The sequence below is a fragment of the Aethalodelphis obliquidens genome, unplaced genomic scaffold, assembly GCF_003676395.1.
Source record: "Aethalodelphis obliquidens isolate GAN/ISIS:26980383/991018 unplaced genomic scaffold, ASM367639v1 scaffold113, whole genome shotgun sequence".
Classification (NCBI taxonomy): domain Eukaryota; kingdom Metazoa; phylum Chordata; class Mammalia; order Artiodactyla; family Delphinidae; genus Aethalodelphis; species Aethalodelphis obliquidens.
The window spans coordinates 2,462,457-2,481,804 of NW_020838057.1; the positions used below are offsets into that span (position 1 = coordinate 2,462,457).

At 56.6% G+C, this 19,348-nt stretch overlaps 1 protein-coding gene across 3 annotated transcripts; it reads right to left on the bottom strand.

Moving 5' to 3' along the window:
* Positions 1 to 1,270: 1,270 nt before the first annotated feature.
* ZNF444 (zinc finger protein 444) lies at positions 1,271 to 18,648 on the bottom strand. Of its 3 annotated transcripts, none has more exons than XM_027097314.1 (4): positions 18,543 to 18,648; positions 11,250 to 11,583; positions 6,733 to 6,817; positions 1,271 to 5,238 (listed from the first exon to the last, which is right to left on the bottom strand). In XM_027097314.1, the coding sequence occupies exons 1-4, from the start codon at positions 18,566 to 18,568 to the stop codon at positions 4,655 to 4,657; spliced, it is 1,029 nt and encodes a 342-aa protein (XP_026953115.1). In that variant the 5' UTR covers positions 18,569 to 18,648; the 3' UTR covers positions 1,271 to 4,654. The 3 variants fall into 3 exon arrangements, with proteins under 3 accessions (XP_026953115.1, XP_026953116.1, XP_026953117.1); XM_027097315.1 differs by lacking the exon at positions 18,543 to 18,648 and adding an exon at positions 18,371 to 18,512; XM_027097316.1 differs by lacking the exon at positions 18,543 to 18,648 and adding an exon at positions 12,184 to 12,961.
* Positions 18,649 to 19,348: the final 700 nt, after the last annotated feature.

The window sequence follows — 19,348 nt, forward strand, 5'->3', positions numbered from 1 at the left end:
ATGCCCAGGAGTAGGATTTCTGGATCATATGGTAATTCTATTTTTAGTTCTCTGAGGAACCTCCATACTGTTTTCCACAGCAGCTGCACCTACATACATTCCCACCAACAGTGTAGGAGGGTTCCCTTTTCTTCACACCATTTCCAGCATTTATTATTTGTAGACTTTTTGATGACGGCCATTCTGACTCGTATGAGGTGATCCCTCATTGCAGTTTTGTTTTGCATTACTCTAATAATTAGCGATGTTGAGCCTTTTTATGTGCCTGTTTACCATCTGTATTTCTTCTCTGGAGAAATGTTTCTTTAGGTCTTCTGACCATTTTTTGATTGGGTGGTTTGTTTTTTTGTTGTTAAGTTGTGAAAAGGTTTTGTTTTGTTTTTTTTTGCGGTACGCGGGCCTCTCACTGTTGTGGCCCCTCCAGTTACGGAGCACAGGCTCCAGACGCGCAGGCTCAGTGGCCATGGCTCACGGGCCCAGCTGCTCCGCGGCAGGTGGGATCTTCCCGGACCGGCACACGAACCCGTGTCCCCTTCATCGGCAGGCGGACTCTCAAACACTGCGCCACCAGGGAAGCCCAAGTTGTGAAAAGTTTTAAAAGAGAGAAGAACACAAGGCAAGCTCTCGATGTTGAGTCAATGGTACAGAGATGCTTGTGGGGGAGATGACTCCTTCAAGAGAAGAGATGCAGAGAGTGGCTGCATCTCTCCAGCTTTGGCCTCCCTTGTAGGTGCACAGATACTATTAGTGGAATGGAAAAGGGGGTAGAATCTTGAAAAGTGTGGGAAAGGAGAGAGCATTCTGCTATTGGCTCTGCCGGGAATGCTCCTGTCAGATATGGCACAAGTGACTCTGTTCCTTCAGAGTCTGCAAAACCGTACAGTGAAAAGAAAATTTTTTTAATAGTAAAATAAAATGAGCTAAAATATCATAATAAAAAGATGGGGCCAGACCTTGTCATGACCCTGGCAGGCCGTGTACTTCTTGTTAACAACTCTGGTTACCATGACGGTTTGAGGAGGGCTGTTAAATGTTTTGATGGGAAAGCGGGGTTCTCTCTAAACAGACACGTGAATGATTTTGAATTTTACGTCTTCTGAGTTAGGCAGTTCTAAAAAACCGCTGCCCACGTGATGTGTGGTCCAGCCACTTGGCATTTGTAAAAATCTGCTCAGATTGAAAGTTGTAGACCCATACTTGTCTTTTCAGTCTTACCAGAGAATTCCCCTCACACACACACAATGAAGCAACAAACAGGACGTCCTTGTGCAGTTGGAAAACCATTTGCATGAAAGCTTTATTTCTCTTTCCTGCCTGAGAAAGGAGGTAAGAGAGATTTCCGGGGCGTCAGGAGACAGGCATCCTTCTTTCCCGTGGCTCAGCTTCGAGCAAGCACCTCTGTCCATTGTGCTGAATATTCCTGCATCTCCCTCAATCAGTTCCTCCTCATCTTGGACCAAAATCAGGGGATTACAATGAACCCTCTAAAGGACATGGGTGTGTTATTGTTGGGGCTGCGGGTCTGGATTAGGATTAAGACCCCTCTCCCTCTCCTGCCCGTAAATAACCCAGAGGTCAGTGTCATCCCAGTGCCCCCCACTTCCCCACTCCTGTTTTCACCACTTCACGCCCCAAAAAGAAGGGATTTGGGGAGTCAAGCTTCAGTCGTTGCCCTGACTCGAGAGGGGCCGTGAGGAGGCATCTCTGCATCTCACTGGCCGACTGTGGGATTGTGGTAGATTCCCTGCGGGTCTGTGGACCTCCATCTCCTCACTGGTTACCCGGGGAACCCATTGTATCTTGGTTTTTTTCCTGCGTTTATGGAATGTGTTGTGCCATTTTGTGAGTGGGGTGGGGGTGGTGCAAGAGATCTGATTATCTTTCTTTCATTCTCCCTGCTGTCACCGCCTGGAATGTTTCGAAGAGAGAAGGTCATGCTTCTGCGGATACTTCTAGTTCATTGCCTCCAGCTTTGGGTAGTATTCAGTAAAGTCATAATTATTGATTAAAAAAAAAATCTCATACCAATAGTTACCAGTGCTGGGTTGATGACTTATTGGGCTTCTTTACGACAGACCAGCAGGATGCAGCGCTTGCTGGATTAGGACTGGTTGAACCAGGGCTGTGTGGTTGGTGGGGAGGGATGCCGAAGCGGGGCTGCTGCTTAAAACTGGTTCATGCCGCACCAGACGGTCAACCTCCACACCTGGCTGCTCCTCTGCCAGACAGAATAAACCTGGTCCCCACACCCACCTCGCTGTGTTCGGGTTAACCTCTGACTTGGCAGGAGTGGTGAACCAACCCCTCTCCAAACAACTGTTAGCCCGACACAGTTTCATTTGCAAGGAGTTACAGGAAACTCGGGGAGGGGGGTGTTGTTGTTGTTGTTGTTGTTAACACTCTAGCATGATTTTATAAGGTTGTAGAGCTGAATTCTCACCCTATTTCTGGGTTTTGGACAACTTTTCCTGAACAGCGTGCGTGCACCTCCTCTGCCCCCTCTCCCAGGGTGGACGTCCGAACAGCCTTGCGAGGCACAGGGCTACACAAGTGCTCCTGTGTGTGGCCGGGCACGGGAGTTCATCGGGGTGGGGCGGGGGCCAGGGCGTGAGTCCACCACGGACGATGCTGACACGCTACAGAATCTGGAGTCCTGCCAGCTGGTTCTGCTTGCGCCCGCCTGCACTGTCAGCAGCAGGGCACATGCTTCCTACCGCCGTGCAGAGGGTCTTTCTGTTCCATTTCAGCCTCCCAGCTTCTCCTTCCCACCCTGACCCCGGCCACTGTGTGAGCCTTGGAGGAAGGCATGGCCCATCACCAGGTGTGGGAGCCAAGGTGGGACCAGCGCTCCCCAGCAGGCAGAAAGGGGGTGCCTGCCTGCACCAGATGGGGGTGGTACCTGCGTGGAAACAGGCGAACCTCCAGCTGTCAGAGCTCTTCATCTTCCCAGCTGTCTTCATCTTCCCAGCTGTCGGAGGTGTTTTCTCCCCCTCCAACCCCTACCATGCCTGAGGCTCATCCAGCACTGTGATCCCCAGTGACACAAAGGTGGAGGGGGTGGGACATCTCGAGGGACCGTCCACACTGATGGATGCAGTGTGTTGGGGTAGGAGGTCCCCAGACGGAGGTCAGGGTTGGAGGCTTAACAAGCCCAAGCCACGGTTGTGCTGGCGGCAGAGGCTGGGGCGCCTGAGCGACGGTAGGAGCTGGACTAAGTATTATTGCTGGGTGATGAGCAGACGTCAGGACGCCGGGGCCAGACACCCAGCTCAGATCTGTGACTGCGGCCCAACCACGCAGCCTTTCGATAACTTGGGCCCCTCATCTGCATGATGGGAGTAACCACAGTGCTTGCCTCCTTGGGTTATGACGATTAAAAGACCTGATGGCTTTAAGTGCTTGAAAGAGGGGCTGGCGCATGGCACGCTCTTGTCAGACCCAGTCTTCAGCCCCCAGCCCCGTGGCCTGACACCTCCACTCTCCTGCCTTGTGCTCCTGCCAGCTCCCTTGTGAGGTCCTGCAGCAGATGACGTGGCCTCTTGAAGCCGGCTTCCTCTGCTATAGACATGGCCACATGGACCTCGAGTGTGGAAGGACAGCCCTGCCACTAAAGGTGCCCTCGGTGCTCACTGCTTCTGCTGGCCTGGCAGTGCAAGCGTTTGCTGTCATTCCGTCATTTAGTTTCCAGAATGGGCCCCTTCTCAGGGGCCTGAGATCATGGAGCCTGGGAGCTGTTAAGGCCAAGACTCCAACCCAAGCCGTTGGGTGCTGGGCTGAGTCCGGCCTGTGTGCAGTGGAAGCAGGGAGACCTGCTCCTGGGGCAGTGAGTGGGCTCCATAAGGTGGCGTGTGCCTGCGTTTCCCCCACAGTGCAGACCCCCACGAGAACTCACCTCTGTCACCTCTCACGGGGTTCATCTCATCTCTAGGCTCAAGGACAAGGAACCAGCCCCCTGGGCCCAGGGCCCTGCCAGCTGGGAAGGTCTGAGGTGGGGCCCACAATGCCCCTCCCATCCTGGGCAGCTTGGGGAGGGCGGCCCCCAGGACAGAACGCAGGGCACTTGGGGTCTGCACAACTTATCAGTGGCTTTATTACTCTCCAGATGCTGGTGAACTGTCGTCTCCGACACGCTTCCCACGGGCAGGCATCTCTGTCCATCCCATGCCTTCTGGCTCGCAGAGAGACAAGCCAGACCAGGGAGCCCACTGCCAGAACCCAGGTCTGTCCTGGCGGAGCCGTCCCCGACTCCGCCCTGGGGGGTGTCTCCTGGGGGGGGTGCCTCCTGGGGGGAGTGTCCTGTCAGAGCCGTCCTCCACTCCGTCCTGGGGGGTGTCTCCTGGGAACAAGACCCAGTCCCCTTCCTCCAGCCTCCTCTAGACCAGGGGCCCCGCCTGCTGCTCCTGGCCAGTCCTGCCCCCCACCCGGGAGAGGGAAGGACTGCGGAGTCTCCTTCTATAGGCGGGAGAGACTGCGAGGACGAGGACGGCGTGAGATCCGAACAGGAGTGAGGTTTGGGACATAAAGTGAGAGTTGGTAAGGAACAGAAAGCTCTAGGGCACCAGGAGGTTCGGACAAAGGAGGGGCCGGTGGAGGAGAGAGACAGGGGGCAGAGGAGCCGGTGAGGGACGGGAGGGGTTGCACGGCGGGGCGGGGGCTACCCCAGCGGCCAGGGCGGGAAGGGACCCCCGCCTTCGGGGCCCGGCGCCGCCGCCCCGCCCGCGCCCGCCGCGCGCCCGTGGATGCGCTGGTGGCGCAGCACGTGCTCGCGGCGCCCGAAGCCCTTGCCGCACTCCCAGCAAGCGAACGGCCGCGCGCCCGAGTGCGTCTTGCGGTGGCGCACCAGGTGCTCGCGCCAGTAGAAGGTCTTGCCGCACTCGCAGCAGGCGTGTGGCTTCTCGCGCGCAGGCAGCGGGCGCAGGGCCGGACCCGGGCCGCCGGGGTGCGTGCCGCGGTGGCGCCGCAGGTGCTCCTTGCGCCGGAAGGCCTTGCCGCACTCGGGGCAGGCGTGCGGCTTCTCGCCCGAGTGGCTCTGCCGATGGCGCAGCAGGTGCGCCGGCTTCAGCGAGGCCTTGCCGCACTCGGGGCAGGACGCAGAGCCCGGGGCCGCCAGGAAGGCGGGCAGGCCGGGCGCCGGTGGGGGCGGTGGCGCTGGCTGGGGGCTGCCCGGCTCCTGCTTGTAAGGGCGCGCGGCCTGGGCGTCCCCCGTCGCCAGTTCCTCAGCCCCGGGGGCCGCGTCTCCTGCAGGCAAAGGTGCAGTCAGGGCGGGCGCAGGGCACAGCCGGGCGCAGGGCACAGCCGGGCAAGGGAAGGCCGCAAGGGCGGCCCGTGTCCTGCCTAGAGGGGTGGTCCCGGGGCAGGAGGGGAACACTTAATGCCAGTGAGCCCTCCGGGAGGGAAGAGCGTTGTCCGCCAGCTTCTGATTCATCCCTGGGTCCCCGTACCGCACAGGGCCTGGTGCAGAGTAAGTGCCCAATAAACGAATGGATGGGTGGATGGACGGGAGGAGGAAATCGATAGGTAGGTAAGTGGTAAATGAGAGTGTGTAGACGGATGTTGGAGTGGATGGATTGGGTGATGGATGGATGCGTGGGTGCACGGGTGGGTAAGTGGGGATGGATAAGTCGGGTGGGTGGATGAACCACACATTTCCTTTCTTCAGGTTTCCAAACTGCTCTATGGAATTCCAAGGAGATAAGCAACCTTTAGGTGTCACACGAGGACGGGTGTGATAAAAACCTGTTAGTCTCTCCCTCTGTGCCGGCACAGTGCCGAGCACGTTGGTGTGCCGTCTCATTCCACCCCCGCTGTGGTCCCCGTTGAGGGGCATAAGAGGGCACTGCCTCGGGTTCCCAGTCACCGTCCCAGCGCTGCTCCCTCTCCGACCCACGCCCCTCTGGAGGTCCACAGGCACCCCACCCGCCCCCTCCGACCCGGGCTCTACAGGTCCTGATGATGTCATCAGAAGGGCCCCCATCCTGACACCTCTACACGTGGCCTCAGAGATGATCCTCAGCTCCTCCGTCCTCTCCAGCCACAGCCCTGGCACAAGGTGAGCGCCACCCTCCCCCACCGGGTCTCGAGGCGCCTGAGTCCAGGCCGGCTACCAGAGTCACCTTTCTGCCTCTGGTGGGCATCCTCGGGTTTTGCCTCCCGGGTCTGTTCCCCGCTTTGACGAGATTCAATCTGATTCTCCCTTCCTCACCCTAATGCCTGTGGTCGGGGTGGAGCCAGCACCTTCCCCAGCTCCCGGCCGGGGCTTCGGCTCCAGGCTGGCCAATGAGAAGAGAGTCCTGCACAGTGGCTGGGTCAGGAGGAGCATGACTGCAGGAGGTCTCGCCACGCGAAGAACTGGGGCTCAAAGGCTCTGGGGTCAGGCTGCCGGGGTGCAACCCTGGCTTGGCCGGCACCCGAACCTGGGTGAGTTATTTCACTGCTCTGGGTCTGGGTTCCTGCAGCTACAAAAGGTAGCTGATGACGCCGGGGATCTCAAGGGCGGGCGCGGGATTCTGGCGAGCTGGCAGGACCACGCCTGGCGCATCATGGGCGCTCGCTGTCCTGTCTGACCCCCCACTCGCCGTGCCCTCCAGAGCACGGCGTGTCTGATTCAGCTCCCGTCCTGGTGCCAGCACGGGGCCTGGCTCACAGCAGGGATGTTCACTGGACAAATAAAGGGCGGACAGGAGAGGGCCCCCCGGGGCTGGGAGCGCTGTGGGGAAGGAGTGAGCTGCTCACCTGAGGGCGTTACCCCACCGTCTTCCTTTCCCACGCCGACCCCGGAGCCTTCTGCCGCATCCCGAGGTGCCCTCATTGCTGGTCCCTGAAACCAGAGATACCACAACCCCAACTGAGCAACCTGAGCCACAGCCTCTACTTCTCTCCCTCTCAGTCCTACCGCTCGCTCCGGGGGAAGCCGGCTGCCAAGCTGGAGGGTGCTCGGCCACCCCACGGAGAGGCCCATGTGGCGGGGACGGAGGCCTCCAGCTGACCACCGCGTGCGGGAGCCGCCTCAGGATCAGATCCTCCAGCCCTGGGCCAGCCTCCAGGTGAGGACAGCCCCAGTCGGTCTTAAATGCAACCTCGTGAGAGACCTTCAGCCAGCACTGCCCCAAACTCCTGACCCACAGAAGCTGCCTGAGATGACAAATGTTTACTGTTCTGAGCCACTAAGTTTGGTGCGATTTGTTACACAGCAGATAACTGATGCACCTGCTTTGAATCTTATTTTAGCTTTATAATGCCTTTTGCAAACTCCTCGACAAAATGCAGAAGGAAAACAGAGAAGCTACTTTTAACTCAGCAAAAAATAAAGGAAGTTGAGAAGGGAACTTCTCCCAGCTCAGCCGGTGGACAGCTCCAAGCAGCATGGCGCCAGCCAGACCAGTGGTTTAAAAAGCAGCTTCACACTACTCTGGTTCCCTTATACTCTTTCTCATTGTTCCTCGAGCCCATGCCTCCAGGAAAAGACCAGAATTCTCCTGGTGCTGATGAGGAAGAGCTGTCAGGGGTTACAGGCACCCAACCCCGCTTCTCACGTTTCACTTGTTTCAGTGCTTTTGGACCCAAGCAGCTATTAGGCTGCAGATGCCGACAATTCTGCCAGCTGGCGAGCAGATGGTAGGAAGCTTCCAGGGCCTTTTATGAAAGCTCGTCGTTAGGAATCCCTAAGTGCCCACCTTGTCTGGTGGTGGCGGGAGAATCCACGCGGTCACCTTGCTACTGCAGCACACTAATGTGGCTCAGGGCGTTACGGCAACGCAGGTGCTGCCACGTCACTCGCGTCTGCTGTGGCCTGGTCACTGCCACGTGCTCAGCTCCTACCTCTGCCCGGGGCCCCACCTGCACCTCCAAGCCCAGGCAACAGCAAAGGGCCAATGGTGTCCTGGGTGTGCCAGGCGCTCAGAGCCCCACGCTTCTGCACGCGCTCTTCCCTCTGCCTGGAGCCCCATTCCCACCCGTGCCCGGCCTGCCCTCCTACACACCCTGCAGGCCCTGGCCAAGCGCCGGCTCTGCCACCTCCCGCAGGCTCAAGGGCGCCCCCATCCTGGTACCCTCCACACTGCACTCCCAGCAGCTTCACCAAAGCGTGACACGCGTACAGTGAATGCACATGGTTCACGGCACACGACCCGAGTTCCACGTGCGTATGTGCTCGTGGCTTCGTGAGCTTCCCTGTGCACATCCGTAACCTCCCCCCTTCCCTCCAGCAGGGCAACCACTGATGGGCTTCCCGGCACGATACAGTGGTCTCTGTCTTCTAGGACTTCATGTTCATAGAGCCATACAGTAAATCGGTACTTCTTCGGGGGGGAGGGTTTAGTTTCTTTCACTCAACATCATTATTTTGAGATTAAGGAAGAAGGCCTACAGTTGTCTTCCCTTGGTTTTGGTACCAGGAAAACGCTGGCCCTGTAGAATGAGCTGGGACGTTCCTTCCTCTTCAGATGTCGGGAAGAGTTGGTATGGTCATTTCCCCCGCAAAAGGCCTGGTCGGCCTCCCATTGGAGCTGCCTGGCTCGCACGCTCCAGGAGGGCGGGGACTGGCCTGTCCCACTTCTGTGCTGACCCTGGCACCAATCTTTTTATAAACAGCAGCTTTATCGCGACATGACTCATGCCAGAAAACTCACCCACTTAAATTGCAATTCCCCGGTTTTTGGTACATTCCGTTGTGCAACCATTACCACAATGGATTCGAGAATATTTTTATCACCCCCAGCCCCCGTACCCCGTCCCTATCAGCAGTCACTCCCCATTTCCTCCCCGCCAGCCTCCGGGAACCGCTAATCTGCTCCCCGCCTCTATGGACCTGCCTCTTCTGCGAATCTCACGGCAACGGAATCATGCAACGGAAAGCCCTTGTGACCGGCTTCTTTCATGTTTTCCTCGTGTTTTTGATGTTCGCCCACGGTGTAGCCCGTCAGGGCTTCACTCCTCTATGGCTGAGTGGTGTCCTGCTGCGTGGACAGGCCGCGTTCTGTCGATCCACTCACCAGCCGGTGGATGTGAGGGTTGTTTTCACTTTTTGGCTGTTACAAGTGACGCTGACTTGCTACCACTCAGGTCGTATCGCATGCGAGGTACGTGTGGACGTGTTTTCACTTCTCTGGGTTCACACACAGGAGTGGGGCTGCTGGCCCACGTGGCCGCTCCACGTTCAACCCGAGAAACTGCCAGACTGCCCCCCACCGCGGCTGCACCATTTTACATCCCCACCACCTCAGAGGGTCCCGACCCCCGGAGCCTCTCACCGCAGCCCTCAATGGACACTGAGCAAGTGCACAGACAGAGGGATGGAGGTGTCCAGCCACCTGCCTTTGCTCCAATGGCTCAGGACATGCTCCTCGAGGAAGAGGGTCAAGACAAGGGCGTGCCGAGGTGTGGGGTGGGGTTGGCACGGGGCCACCTGGGTCCTGGGCGCCTCCAGCCACAGACCTGCTTGGGGGGCCCAAGCGAGTTACTTCCCACGGGGGGGTCAGTTGTGGGGGGAGGTGGGCAGCACATGGTCTCACCAGGAGACCCCGCTCAGACTGATGGACGCCAAGCTCCCAGCTCCCTGGCCTCAGTGGGGCCCAGTAACCCCAGGTGACGCCTGCCGGTGTGCAGGCAGGGGGGGAGCAGGACGCGGGCTGGCTTGCCCCGGAGTGGAGCCTGGGAAGCTGCACTGACCGGCCACCCTGCGATTCCCAAGCACACAAGCCTGGGAACTTTCTACTGCTGGGGGGGGGGGGGGGCCTGCAGGTGGCCTGCGGGCTCTCTGGTTCCGGGTCACAGGCACAGGATGTTGGACTGTGCCAAGGCTGAGCCCCATCCCCAGGAAGATGCTGGGCCAGGTGTTGGCACCCAGCAGGGGACAGAGGCAGGGATCTCAGGCCACAGGACATGGGTTCTGTCCCTCTCACCCCCCCCCCAACTGGCTGTGTGACCTTGGGCAAGTCACTTGACTTCTCTGAGCCTCATACCTTCATCTCTGAAATGGAGAGGAGGATAGCCTCCAGTGCCCACCCCTCAGGACTGCATGGGGACAGGCAGGCCATGCTGATAGTGCGATCTGGGGGAGGCTTGGCCCTGCTGTATCAGCTTGACCTTCAGACGGACCTGCGATTAAGGGCAGCCTCCCCGATTGGGAAGCCACGTCTACAGAGGCTGGGGAGGCCCCCTGGCTGGCAATACTCATGCTGTCCAAGTGACCCGCTGCGAGGGAGCTCCGTGAGGGTCTCCCTGCCCCATCCGCCTGCTCCCTCGGCCGATTTTAATCTGTGTCCTTTCACTGTGATGAACAGCAGCTTTCCTCGAGCTCTGAGTACTTCCCATGAACGACGGAACCCGGGGGTGGTCCTGGGACCCCCGAACTCTGCACACGCGAATCACCTGGTACCTGCCCAGTGCCCAGGCTTTTCCCTGAAAGGGCCAGGGGGCAAACGTTTTCGGCTCTGCGGGCCCTCTGGTCCCTGTCGCGACTGCTCAGCTCTGCCCCCGGGAGAGTGGATGGTGAGGCCGTGGCCCCGTGAGGCTGTGTCACACCACAGCCCCAGAGGCTGGCAGATGTGGCCCTCAGGCTGCAGTCCGCTGACCCCTGGGGTGCAGCCGAGGGCTGACCTTACCCAGAGAGAGGTCTGGCCTTTGCCCTCACACTGGGAGGGGAACCGCTGAGCCCTCACTCAGCACATCCTCCTGCCAGTGGCCTTGGTCCAACAGCGTAACTCATGTGAAGGCTCTGGGCCACACGGTATCCGCTCAGCCTTTCGCAGGGGCTGGAGCCCCAACACCTCCAGGCGCGGAGGTGCGGGGAGCACCCTGGTTGGTGATGCTTCCCTGTGTCTTGCACACGTTGTCGCCAGGAGTTGGCACCGCCCACGAATCCCCTGGGAGGAACCCTCCTGGACCCTGCCCTGCTGCCCCCTCCTTGGCTGATTTAATCTGTGTCCTTCCGCTGTGACCAGCCACAGCTGTGCGCAGGATGGAGCTCTGAGTCCTTCCACTGAGCTGTGAGACCTGAGGGTGGTCCCGGGGACCCCGAACTTGCACTGAGCATCAGGAGGGTGGGCTTGTGTACAGTCCCTCTAAATGTCCTCGCTGGCCTGACTTTCCCACCCGACTTGACCACACCCTGGACCTCAGGGTCCCACGGAGCCTGTTGTGTTTGTCTCAGTGTGGAGCTGAGGACCCCCGGCCCTGGGGAAGGCAGACGGCAGGCCCGGGGTGGGGGGACGCGGCGGTGCAGGCCCCTCCCGCCAGCCGCCTCCGCTCACCCAGAGCTCCTCCAGCAGGGCCACGGCCTCCTCCCCGCTCTGGGGCCGCCGGCTGCACACCCAGGCCTGGAGGTCAGCGGGCAGGGCGCTCAGGAACTGCTCCAGCACCAGTAGCTCCAGCATCTGCTCCTTGGTGTGCACCTCGGGCCGCAGCCAGTCCCGGCACAAGGCGCGCAGCAGGCCCAGCGCCTCGCGGGGGCCCGGGGCGTCGCCCAGGTGGAAGTGACGGAAGCGGTGCCACGGCGAGTCCAGGGTCAGGCCCTCGGCGGCCCGGCACTCCTGCTTCACAGGCTGGGCGGCCGGGGCCTCCATGGGGCCGGCGGGACGGCAGCGCCTGTCGGGGGGGGAAGGGTAGCGGTGAGAACCCAACTCCGACCATCCCCCGGAAGCCCCTGCCTCTGCCATGGGCATGGGGTCGAAAACCACGCTCCGTGCGCGCATGCGTGCGCGCCGCCCACGCCCACCCAGGAGCGGCGGCGGCGCCGCGCTCGCCGGCCTCGTGTGGCCTCCCTGTCCTCCCTCTAGCCCCGCAGCCTCCCCGCGCACCAAGATCTTAGAACGGATCCCGGCACGTAGCACATGCTCAAGAAAATGTGAGTTGTCACCACCACCATCGATGCCTGGTTACGTCCCAACCCACGTCCCCGAGGCAGACACCCTAGGATGCTTGCTCCAAAGCCCCCCCAATCTCTTCCTTACTAGCCAGTGTGCACAGAACTATGTCCGTCCGTACCCCCCACCAGGTTCATATGTGGAAGCTCTAACCCCAAATGTATTTAGAGATGGGGCTTTTAGGAGGAAATTAAGACTAAATGAAGTCATCAGACCGGGCTCCTACAGGACTAGCGTCTTCGTAGGAAGCGGAGATCTGTCTCCCCTGAGTGTGAGGACACCGCAGGAAGCAGCCGTCTGCAAGCCGGGAAGAGGCCCTCACCAGACACCGAGCCTGGCTGCACCTGATCCCGGACGCCCAACCTCCAGAACTGCGAGGAATAAACGTCTGTTGTTAAAGCTGCCTGGTCGGTGGTGGTGTCACGGCCGCCCAGCAGGCCACGACGCTCAGGGGCCCCCAATCACGTCTGCGTACAGGGAAACGCGAGAGACTGCAAGAGGCCCCCCTTATCCGTTCTCCCCATTCTCCTTTTCTAAGACCTGCGCCCCGGCGCCCCCAGGAAGCCGTGTGCCCTCCACTTCCTCCTCCCCTTCCTGAAGGAGGAAACAGACGTGCAGCGGCTTCAGTCGCGGGGTGACGCAAAGCAGTGGCTCTCGACCAGGGGTGACGTTACCCCGGGGAGGCACCTAGAAAGGTCTCGTTGTATGGGGGTGGCGGTGCTGCTGGCATCTGGTGGGTGGAGGCTGGGGGTGCTGCTAAGGACCCTACAGTGCACAGGACGGCCCCCCAGCAGAGAAAGACCCAGCCCCTAAGAAACCCCGGCCTAGAACTGTGGTCCTCGAATGGGCTGGGGACCCCTGGGATCCCCAAGATCCTTCCGGGGGGTACCTCGAGGTCAGAACTATTTTCCTAACACAGGTTCCCAGCCTCTTTCACTGTCATTCTCTCCTGAGTGTATGCTGGGGCCTTCCAGAGGCCACAGGCTGCGAGCAGAGGCAGATGGGAGAACCCAGCTGTTCAAGTCAGACACTGAGATGTGCAAGACAATGATGCCATGTTTCCAGCTTTTCGTTTGGGGAAACATGGTTATTTTTCATTTAAAAAGTGTTATTTTTAAAAAATAAATAAAATAAACTGTCATTTGCTGGGGGGGATAAATCAGGAGATTGGGACTGACATATACACACTACTATATATAGAATATATAAGTAATAAGAACCTACTGTATAGCACAGGGAACTCTACTCAATACTCTGTAATGACCTATATGGGACTAGAATTTGAAAAAGAGTGGCTATATATGCATGTATAATGGACTCACCTTGCTGTACACCTGAAACTAACACAACATTGTAAATCAACTACACACAAATAAAAAAAAATTAAGAAAAAAAGTGTAATTTAAATCTTAACATACGGAAAGTTGATTACTGCAATTTCTAAATGCATTAATATTTTGAAATTTTCTCAGCTTTAGTTTCTAACATGACACATACCAATAAATGTAATTCCTGTAAGCAAAAGTGCTTTGGGGGGGTCTTCAAAAAAATTTTAAAGTATAAAGGGGTCCTGAGTTTAAAACCTTCAGGAGCTACTGGCCTGCAGCCTGGGTTTTGCTTTGTCTTTTCTTGTTTGCTTGTTTGTTTTTTCCCACACTGTGTGGTATGTGGGATCTTAGTTCCCCGACCAGGGATTGAACCTGCACCCCCTGCATTGGAAGGGCAGAGTCCTAACCACTGGATCACCGGCGAAGTCCCTGCAGCCTGTTTGTTTAAGTCAAGTTTTACTGGCGCACAGCCATGCCTGTCTGCCACACACTGATGATCTTCTAAGACTCAAGGCTGGCCCAACCTCAGGGCCTTGGTACTGCCATTCTCTACCTCCATCTTTGCTCCGCTGGCTCCTTCTCACCTCTGAGAACCAGATGCCATCCTTCCCTCCTTGGACAGCCTCCCTGAATCACCTACACACCCTCCCCTGCAGTTACTGTCATGTCACCGTATTAATTTCATCTCAGCGTTTAATAAGATCTGGTCTTCCCATGTCTGGGCGCTGATTTCCCTTGCTAGAATTTGAGCGTTGCAAGAGGCCACATACACAGAGCCCAGCATGCTGGTTGGCACTGACAGAAAATTTATAGGATGACCGGTCCTGTGTAATCAGCATTATTGCCCCCATTTTGCAGATGGAGAATGTGAAGGCCTTGCCCCAAATCACCCAGCTAATAAGTGGCAGGGGCTGAACTCACACTGGCGTCTGTCTGGCCCTGGAGCTGGTCACAGCATCACCTTCCACCCACCCATCCTTCCATTTAAGGACTGACTAGCCCAGCAGCGGCAGGAAAGATTTCCCAGAAGACCTGGGCCAGAGCCAAGTCTCAAAAGAGGCAGAGAAGCCTGCTCTGTTGTGAGAAAGGTCCCTCCGGGACAGGAGTGGAGTCTCACCTGATTGAGTGAGGCCCTGGGAATCACGCTGAAGGGCCTTGTGACCTCAGGGACCCACGCTCTCAGCTGTCCAAGGTTAGCCCCTGAGGCAGGGCCAGACGGACTCTTCCCTGGGTCCCAGGGTCACCAAGCTCAGGGGCTGCTCCTGAGAAAGCACATACTGACTGATAAATAAGGTCACCCCATGCAGCCACTATGGAGGTTCCTCAAAAAATTAAAAATAGAACTACTGGGGACTTCCCTGGTGGCGCAGTGGTTAAGAATCCGCCTGCCAATGCAGGGGACACAGGTTCGATCCCTGGTCTGGGAAGATCCCATGTGCCACGGAACAACTAAGCCTGTGTGCCACAACTACAGAGCCTGCACTCTAGAGCCCACGAGCCACAGCTACCAAGCCCGTGTGCCACAACTACTGAAGCCCATGCGCCTAGAGCCCGTGCTCTGCAACACGAGAAGCCACCGCAATGAGAAGCCCGCGCACTGCAACAGAGAGTAGTCCCCGCTCGCTGCAACTAGAGAAAGGCCGCGCGCAGCAACAAAGACCCGACAAAAAAAAAAAAAAAAAAAAAAAAAAGAAGAAGTAATTAATTTAAAAAAAAATAGGTTAAAAAAAAATAGAACTACCGTTTGATCCAGCAATTCTACTTCTGGGTATGTATTCAAAGAAAACAAAAGTACTAATCTGAAAAAACACACGCACCCCGACGTTCATAGCAGCATTATTTACAATAACCGCCAAGACATGGAAGCAACCTAAGTGTCGTTGATGGATAAATGGACAGAGAAGATGCAATATATATATATATGTGTGTGTGTATATATATATATAAAGCGGAATATACAAATATAAATACATATATAAATAAATATAATGGAATATTATTCAGCCATAAAAAAGAATGAAATCCTACTATTTGTGAAAACATGGATGGACCTCGAGGGTATTGTGCTAAGACAAAATAAATCAGATAGAGAAAGGCAAATGTATAATTCCCCTTACATGTGCAATCCAAAAAAAACAAAAATAAAGCAAACTCATAGATACACTGAACAGATTGGTGGTTCCCAGAAGCAGGGGTGGGGGCGCTGGTAGGCAAAATGGGTGAAATGAATCAAAACTTACAAACTCCCAGTTACAAAAGAACTAATTCCTGGGGATGTAAAGTACCACTTGGCCACTATAGTTAATAATACTCTGTTGTATATTTGAAAGTTGGGCTTCCCTGGTGGCGCAGTGGTTAAGAATCCGCCTGCCAATGCAGGGGACATGGGTTCGAGCCCTGGCCCGGGAAGATCCCACATGCCGTGGAGCAATTAAGCCTGTGAGCCACAACTACTGAGCCCGTGTGCCGCAACTAATGAAGCCCACGCGCCTAGAGCCCGTGCTCTGCAACAAGAGAAGCCACCGCAATGAGAAGCCCACACACCTCAATGAAGAGCAGCCCCTGCTCGCCGCAACTACAGAAAGGCCGCGCGTGCCAACGAAGACCCAAAACAGCCAAAAATAAATAAATAAAATAATTTTTTTTTTAAAAAGCATTAAAAAATATGTATCTTAAAAAAAAAGAAAGTTGCTGAGAGAACAGCTCTTAAAAGTTCTCATCATCGGGCTTCCCTGGTGGCGCAGTGGTTGAGAGTCCGCCTGCCGATGCAGGGGACACGGGTTCGTACCCCGGTTCGGGAAGATCCCACATGCCGTGGATCTGCTGGGCCCGTGAGCCATGGCCGCTGAGTATGCGCATCTGGAGCCTGTGCTCTGCAATGGGAGAGGCCACAACAGTGAGAGGCCCGTGTACCGCAAAAAAAAAAAAAAAGTTCTCATCATGGAAAAAAAATTCTATAACTCTGTATAGCGATAGATATTAACTAGACTTATTGTGGTCATCCTTTTGCAATACATACAAATATCAAACCGTTATGTTGTATACTTGAAATGAATGTATGTCAATTATAGCTTGACAAAAAACAAGAAGAAACAAAGCAAAATACATCCACACACACAAAAGGCCCCTCTGCTGTGGAAAGCAACTCCTCTTATTCAGTGAGGGCCAGTGGCTCCAGCAGCTGCCACAGTGCTCTGTGCTGCCTCCATGAAAGCAACTGTAACACGCCTTTGTGTGTCCCGGTAGCATCATCCAGCCCCACCAGGCACCCTGGAGGCCTCAGGAGACCACCACGAGGCCTGTGTCTTACTCTGCCCCACCCGTCCCTCCCAACAGCCCTGCGACTTGGGGAGATGAGCCCCACTGTAAAGGAGGAGAGAAATGGACATGCAGAGAGTGACAGAGAGGCAGGATTCGAATCCAGAGCCCACGCCTGCTGCATTAACTTAATGGTTAAGAGGCAGGGCTCTGGAAGAACAGACTGGTGGTTGCCAAGGGAGTGGGGGAGGGATGGAGTGGGAGTTTGGGATTAGCAGTTGCACACTATTATATATAGGACGGATAAACAATAAGGTCCTATTGTAGAGCATAGAGACTATATTCAATACCCTGTGATAAACCATAATGGAAAACAAAATAAAAAAGAATGTATATATGTGTATAACTGAATCACTTTGTTGTACAGCAGAAATTAACACAACATTGTAAATCAACTAAACTGTAATAAGTTTTAAAAAACGCAAAAAAAAAATGGAAAAAACAAAGAGACACAGCTTCTGGAGCTTGCCTGCCCAGCTTCCGCTTTTAATTCAGCCATTTATCGGTGGTGTGACCTTGGGCCCTCTCTGGACTTAAATTCCCCACCTGTAGTACAGATCTAAGAGTAACTCCTTCCCCACAGGAGTTGCTAGGAGCATGAATTAGAAGAAGCCCCCATCCCACACAGAGTAAGCGTTCAGTGAAGACCTGCTGACCCACGCCTGGGCTTCCCACCCCTGCACTAGTGACATTTAGCGCTGGACAATTCTGTGTGGCAGACATCCTATGCAACCTACAGTGTTTAGCAGCATCCCTGGCCTCCTTCCACAGTATGCCAGCAGTATCTCCCCAACTGTGACAATCAAAAATGTCTCCAGAGAGTGCCTCGAGGTGGGAGGGGGGCAGGCACAGTTGACCCTGGTGGAGAACCACCGGTCCACTGAACAAATATTTACTCAGAGCAAAGGGCCCTGGAGCAAATCCCAGCCCTGCCCTCTCCCAGCTAGTCGTCCCAGGACAAGGTATAGAACCTTTTACACACTAAATCTCCCTTCCTGGGTTGTAAAATGGGGAGAGAAGTCATACCCAAGAGTAGCAGTAAGAATTCAAGATGTAAGAAAAACAAAGATGCTGAGAAGAGCACCCAGCTGTGCTAAGCAAGCCTTCAACCAGAGTTAACCTTTACTATTACTGTTACTTGGTGAGATGCTAGGGATATAGCTTCGATCAGAAGCACACACATTCAATCCAAGTATGAGGAAGAGCAGGGGTTAAAACAGCAAATAAAAGAGGGTGATGGGGGCTGACGGGGAGGAGGGCAGCCTCACACGTTAACAAGAGCAAACACAGCCTTGAAGCACTGCACGCCCACGAAATTAGTCCCTTGCAACAAGCTAGTGGGGGGGGGAGGGCACCCGAAAGAAAGAAAGAAAGAAAGAGGACAATTCAGCTCATCCTCGGGAATCTCACAACTCCACAAAAGTGAGACCCAACTTGTAAAGACATGCACGACGTGAACCACCTGCACCCCACCCACGTCTGGACCACGACCCTCCCCCAGAGCCCCTTCCAGCAAACCTCTTCGACCCGGTCCTTCCGGCGCCCCCGGACTCCTCGGCAGGGCCCAGCCCACCCGCTGCTGGAGTCCCCTCCCCCTCCCCCCACTTCCCGACCCTCCCCCACTACCCCTCCTCAGTTTCCAACTCTCCCCCGCGTTCTCCGCCTCCGGGACCCACAACCCCCTCCCACTTCCCGACCCTCCCCCTCCCGTTCAGGCTCCCCTCCCCCTCCCCTTCTTCTCGGGCCCCCTTTTCACTCCCTCCCCCAACCCTCCCGTTCCTTCCTCCTCCGGCCTCCAGCCCCCCTCTCCCCAAAGCTCGTCCAACCGGCCCCCTCCAATTCCTCCTTGCCCCCCTCGCTCACCTCACTCTCCCGGGCGAGGCCCCCCAAGCCCCCTCGCCACCTCGCACATGCGCACAAAGCTCACCAGGACTCCATGCCCCGGCAGGCTTTGCGCCAAACTCATCTGTCCCCCTCCCCCCAACACTCCCAGAAACCCAGTGGTCCTTTCCCCCAACTACCCCGCCGGCTTCACCCAGAACTACATCTCCCACGAAGCATCGCGGCAAAAGTGGATTCCCATTGGCTCTCGCCGTGGCGACCCACTCACTCCCGTCCCCGAATGGCTCCGCCAGAGCAGGAACTACATTTCCCAAGATGCATCGAAGGGCTGCCAGCGGCCTATGGGTCCTCGCAAACATGGCCTTTCAGAGCGCCAGGGTTTGGACTACATTTCCGAGAATGCACGAGTAGGTCTTCCCATTGGCCCGCGCGCGGGCGGGCCCCGGGCATGCGCAGACGTGCCGAAGGTGGGAGCCGGTGGGCGAAGGGAGAAGGAGGAGCCATGGCGGCGTTGCCGTGGAAACTGGAGGAGGCTAGAGGCTCCTGGCCCCCAGGAAATGGGGCCTCTGTACCCTAGGAGCGGGCGGCCCGGGCCTGAGTTCTACGCCAATCAGGGCCTGCGGGGTGCGTCTCCTTGACAACGGGTCGCGTTTCACCCCACCCCCACCCGGGCAGAAGCAGTGATGTCCGAGGTTGATGCGCGGTCTGAGGTTGATGCGCGATCCGAACGTAAGCCGGCTGCCGGCCTCAGGGGAGTGTGGGCCGGGGGCCGACCCAGGCGCCCTGATCTTTTCTGTGAGTCCGGCACGCGGTGTCTGGCCTCAGTTTACCCCCCTTTGAGTCGGGGAGGGAACTGCCTGAAAGTCCTCGACGTGCCCCCGTTGGACAGGGCCTCAGTCTCCCCATTTCAGCAACGGGAAGATGAGTTGGAGCTCCGTGCACAGACGGTTCCAGGCCGGAGGACGACCCAGGAGCCGCGTGGACCCAGGGCTAGTCAAC

Bases quoted from the DNA above. Each gene is read 5' to 3' on its own strand.
- ZNF444 (XM_027097314.1), bottom strand. From the start codon at position 18,568: ATGCTTCGTGGGAGATGTAGTTCTGG. The intron at 6,818-11,249 runs GTGAGCGGAGGC...CTCTGGTTTCAG, and splicing joins CCCTGCTGGAGGAGCTCTGG to GGACCAGCAATGAGGGCACC. The intron at 5,239-6,732 runs GTGAGCAGCTCA...CTTTGCCTGCAG, and splicing joins CGGTGGGGTAACGCCCTCAG to GAGACGCGGCCCCCGGGGCT.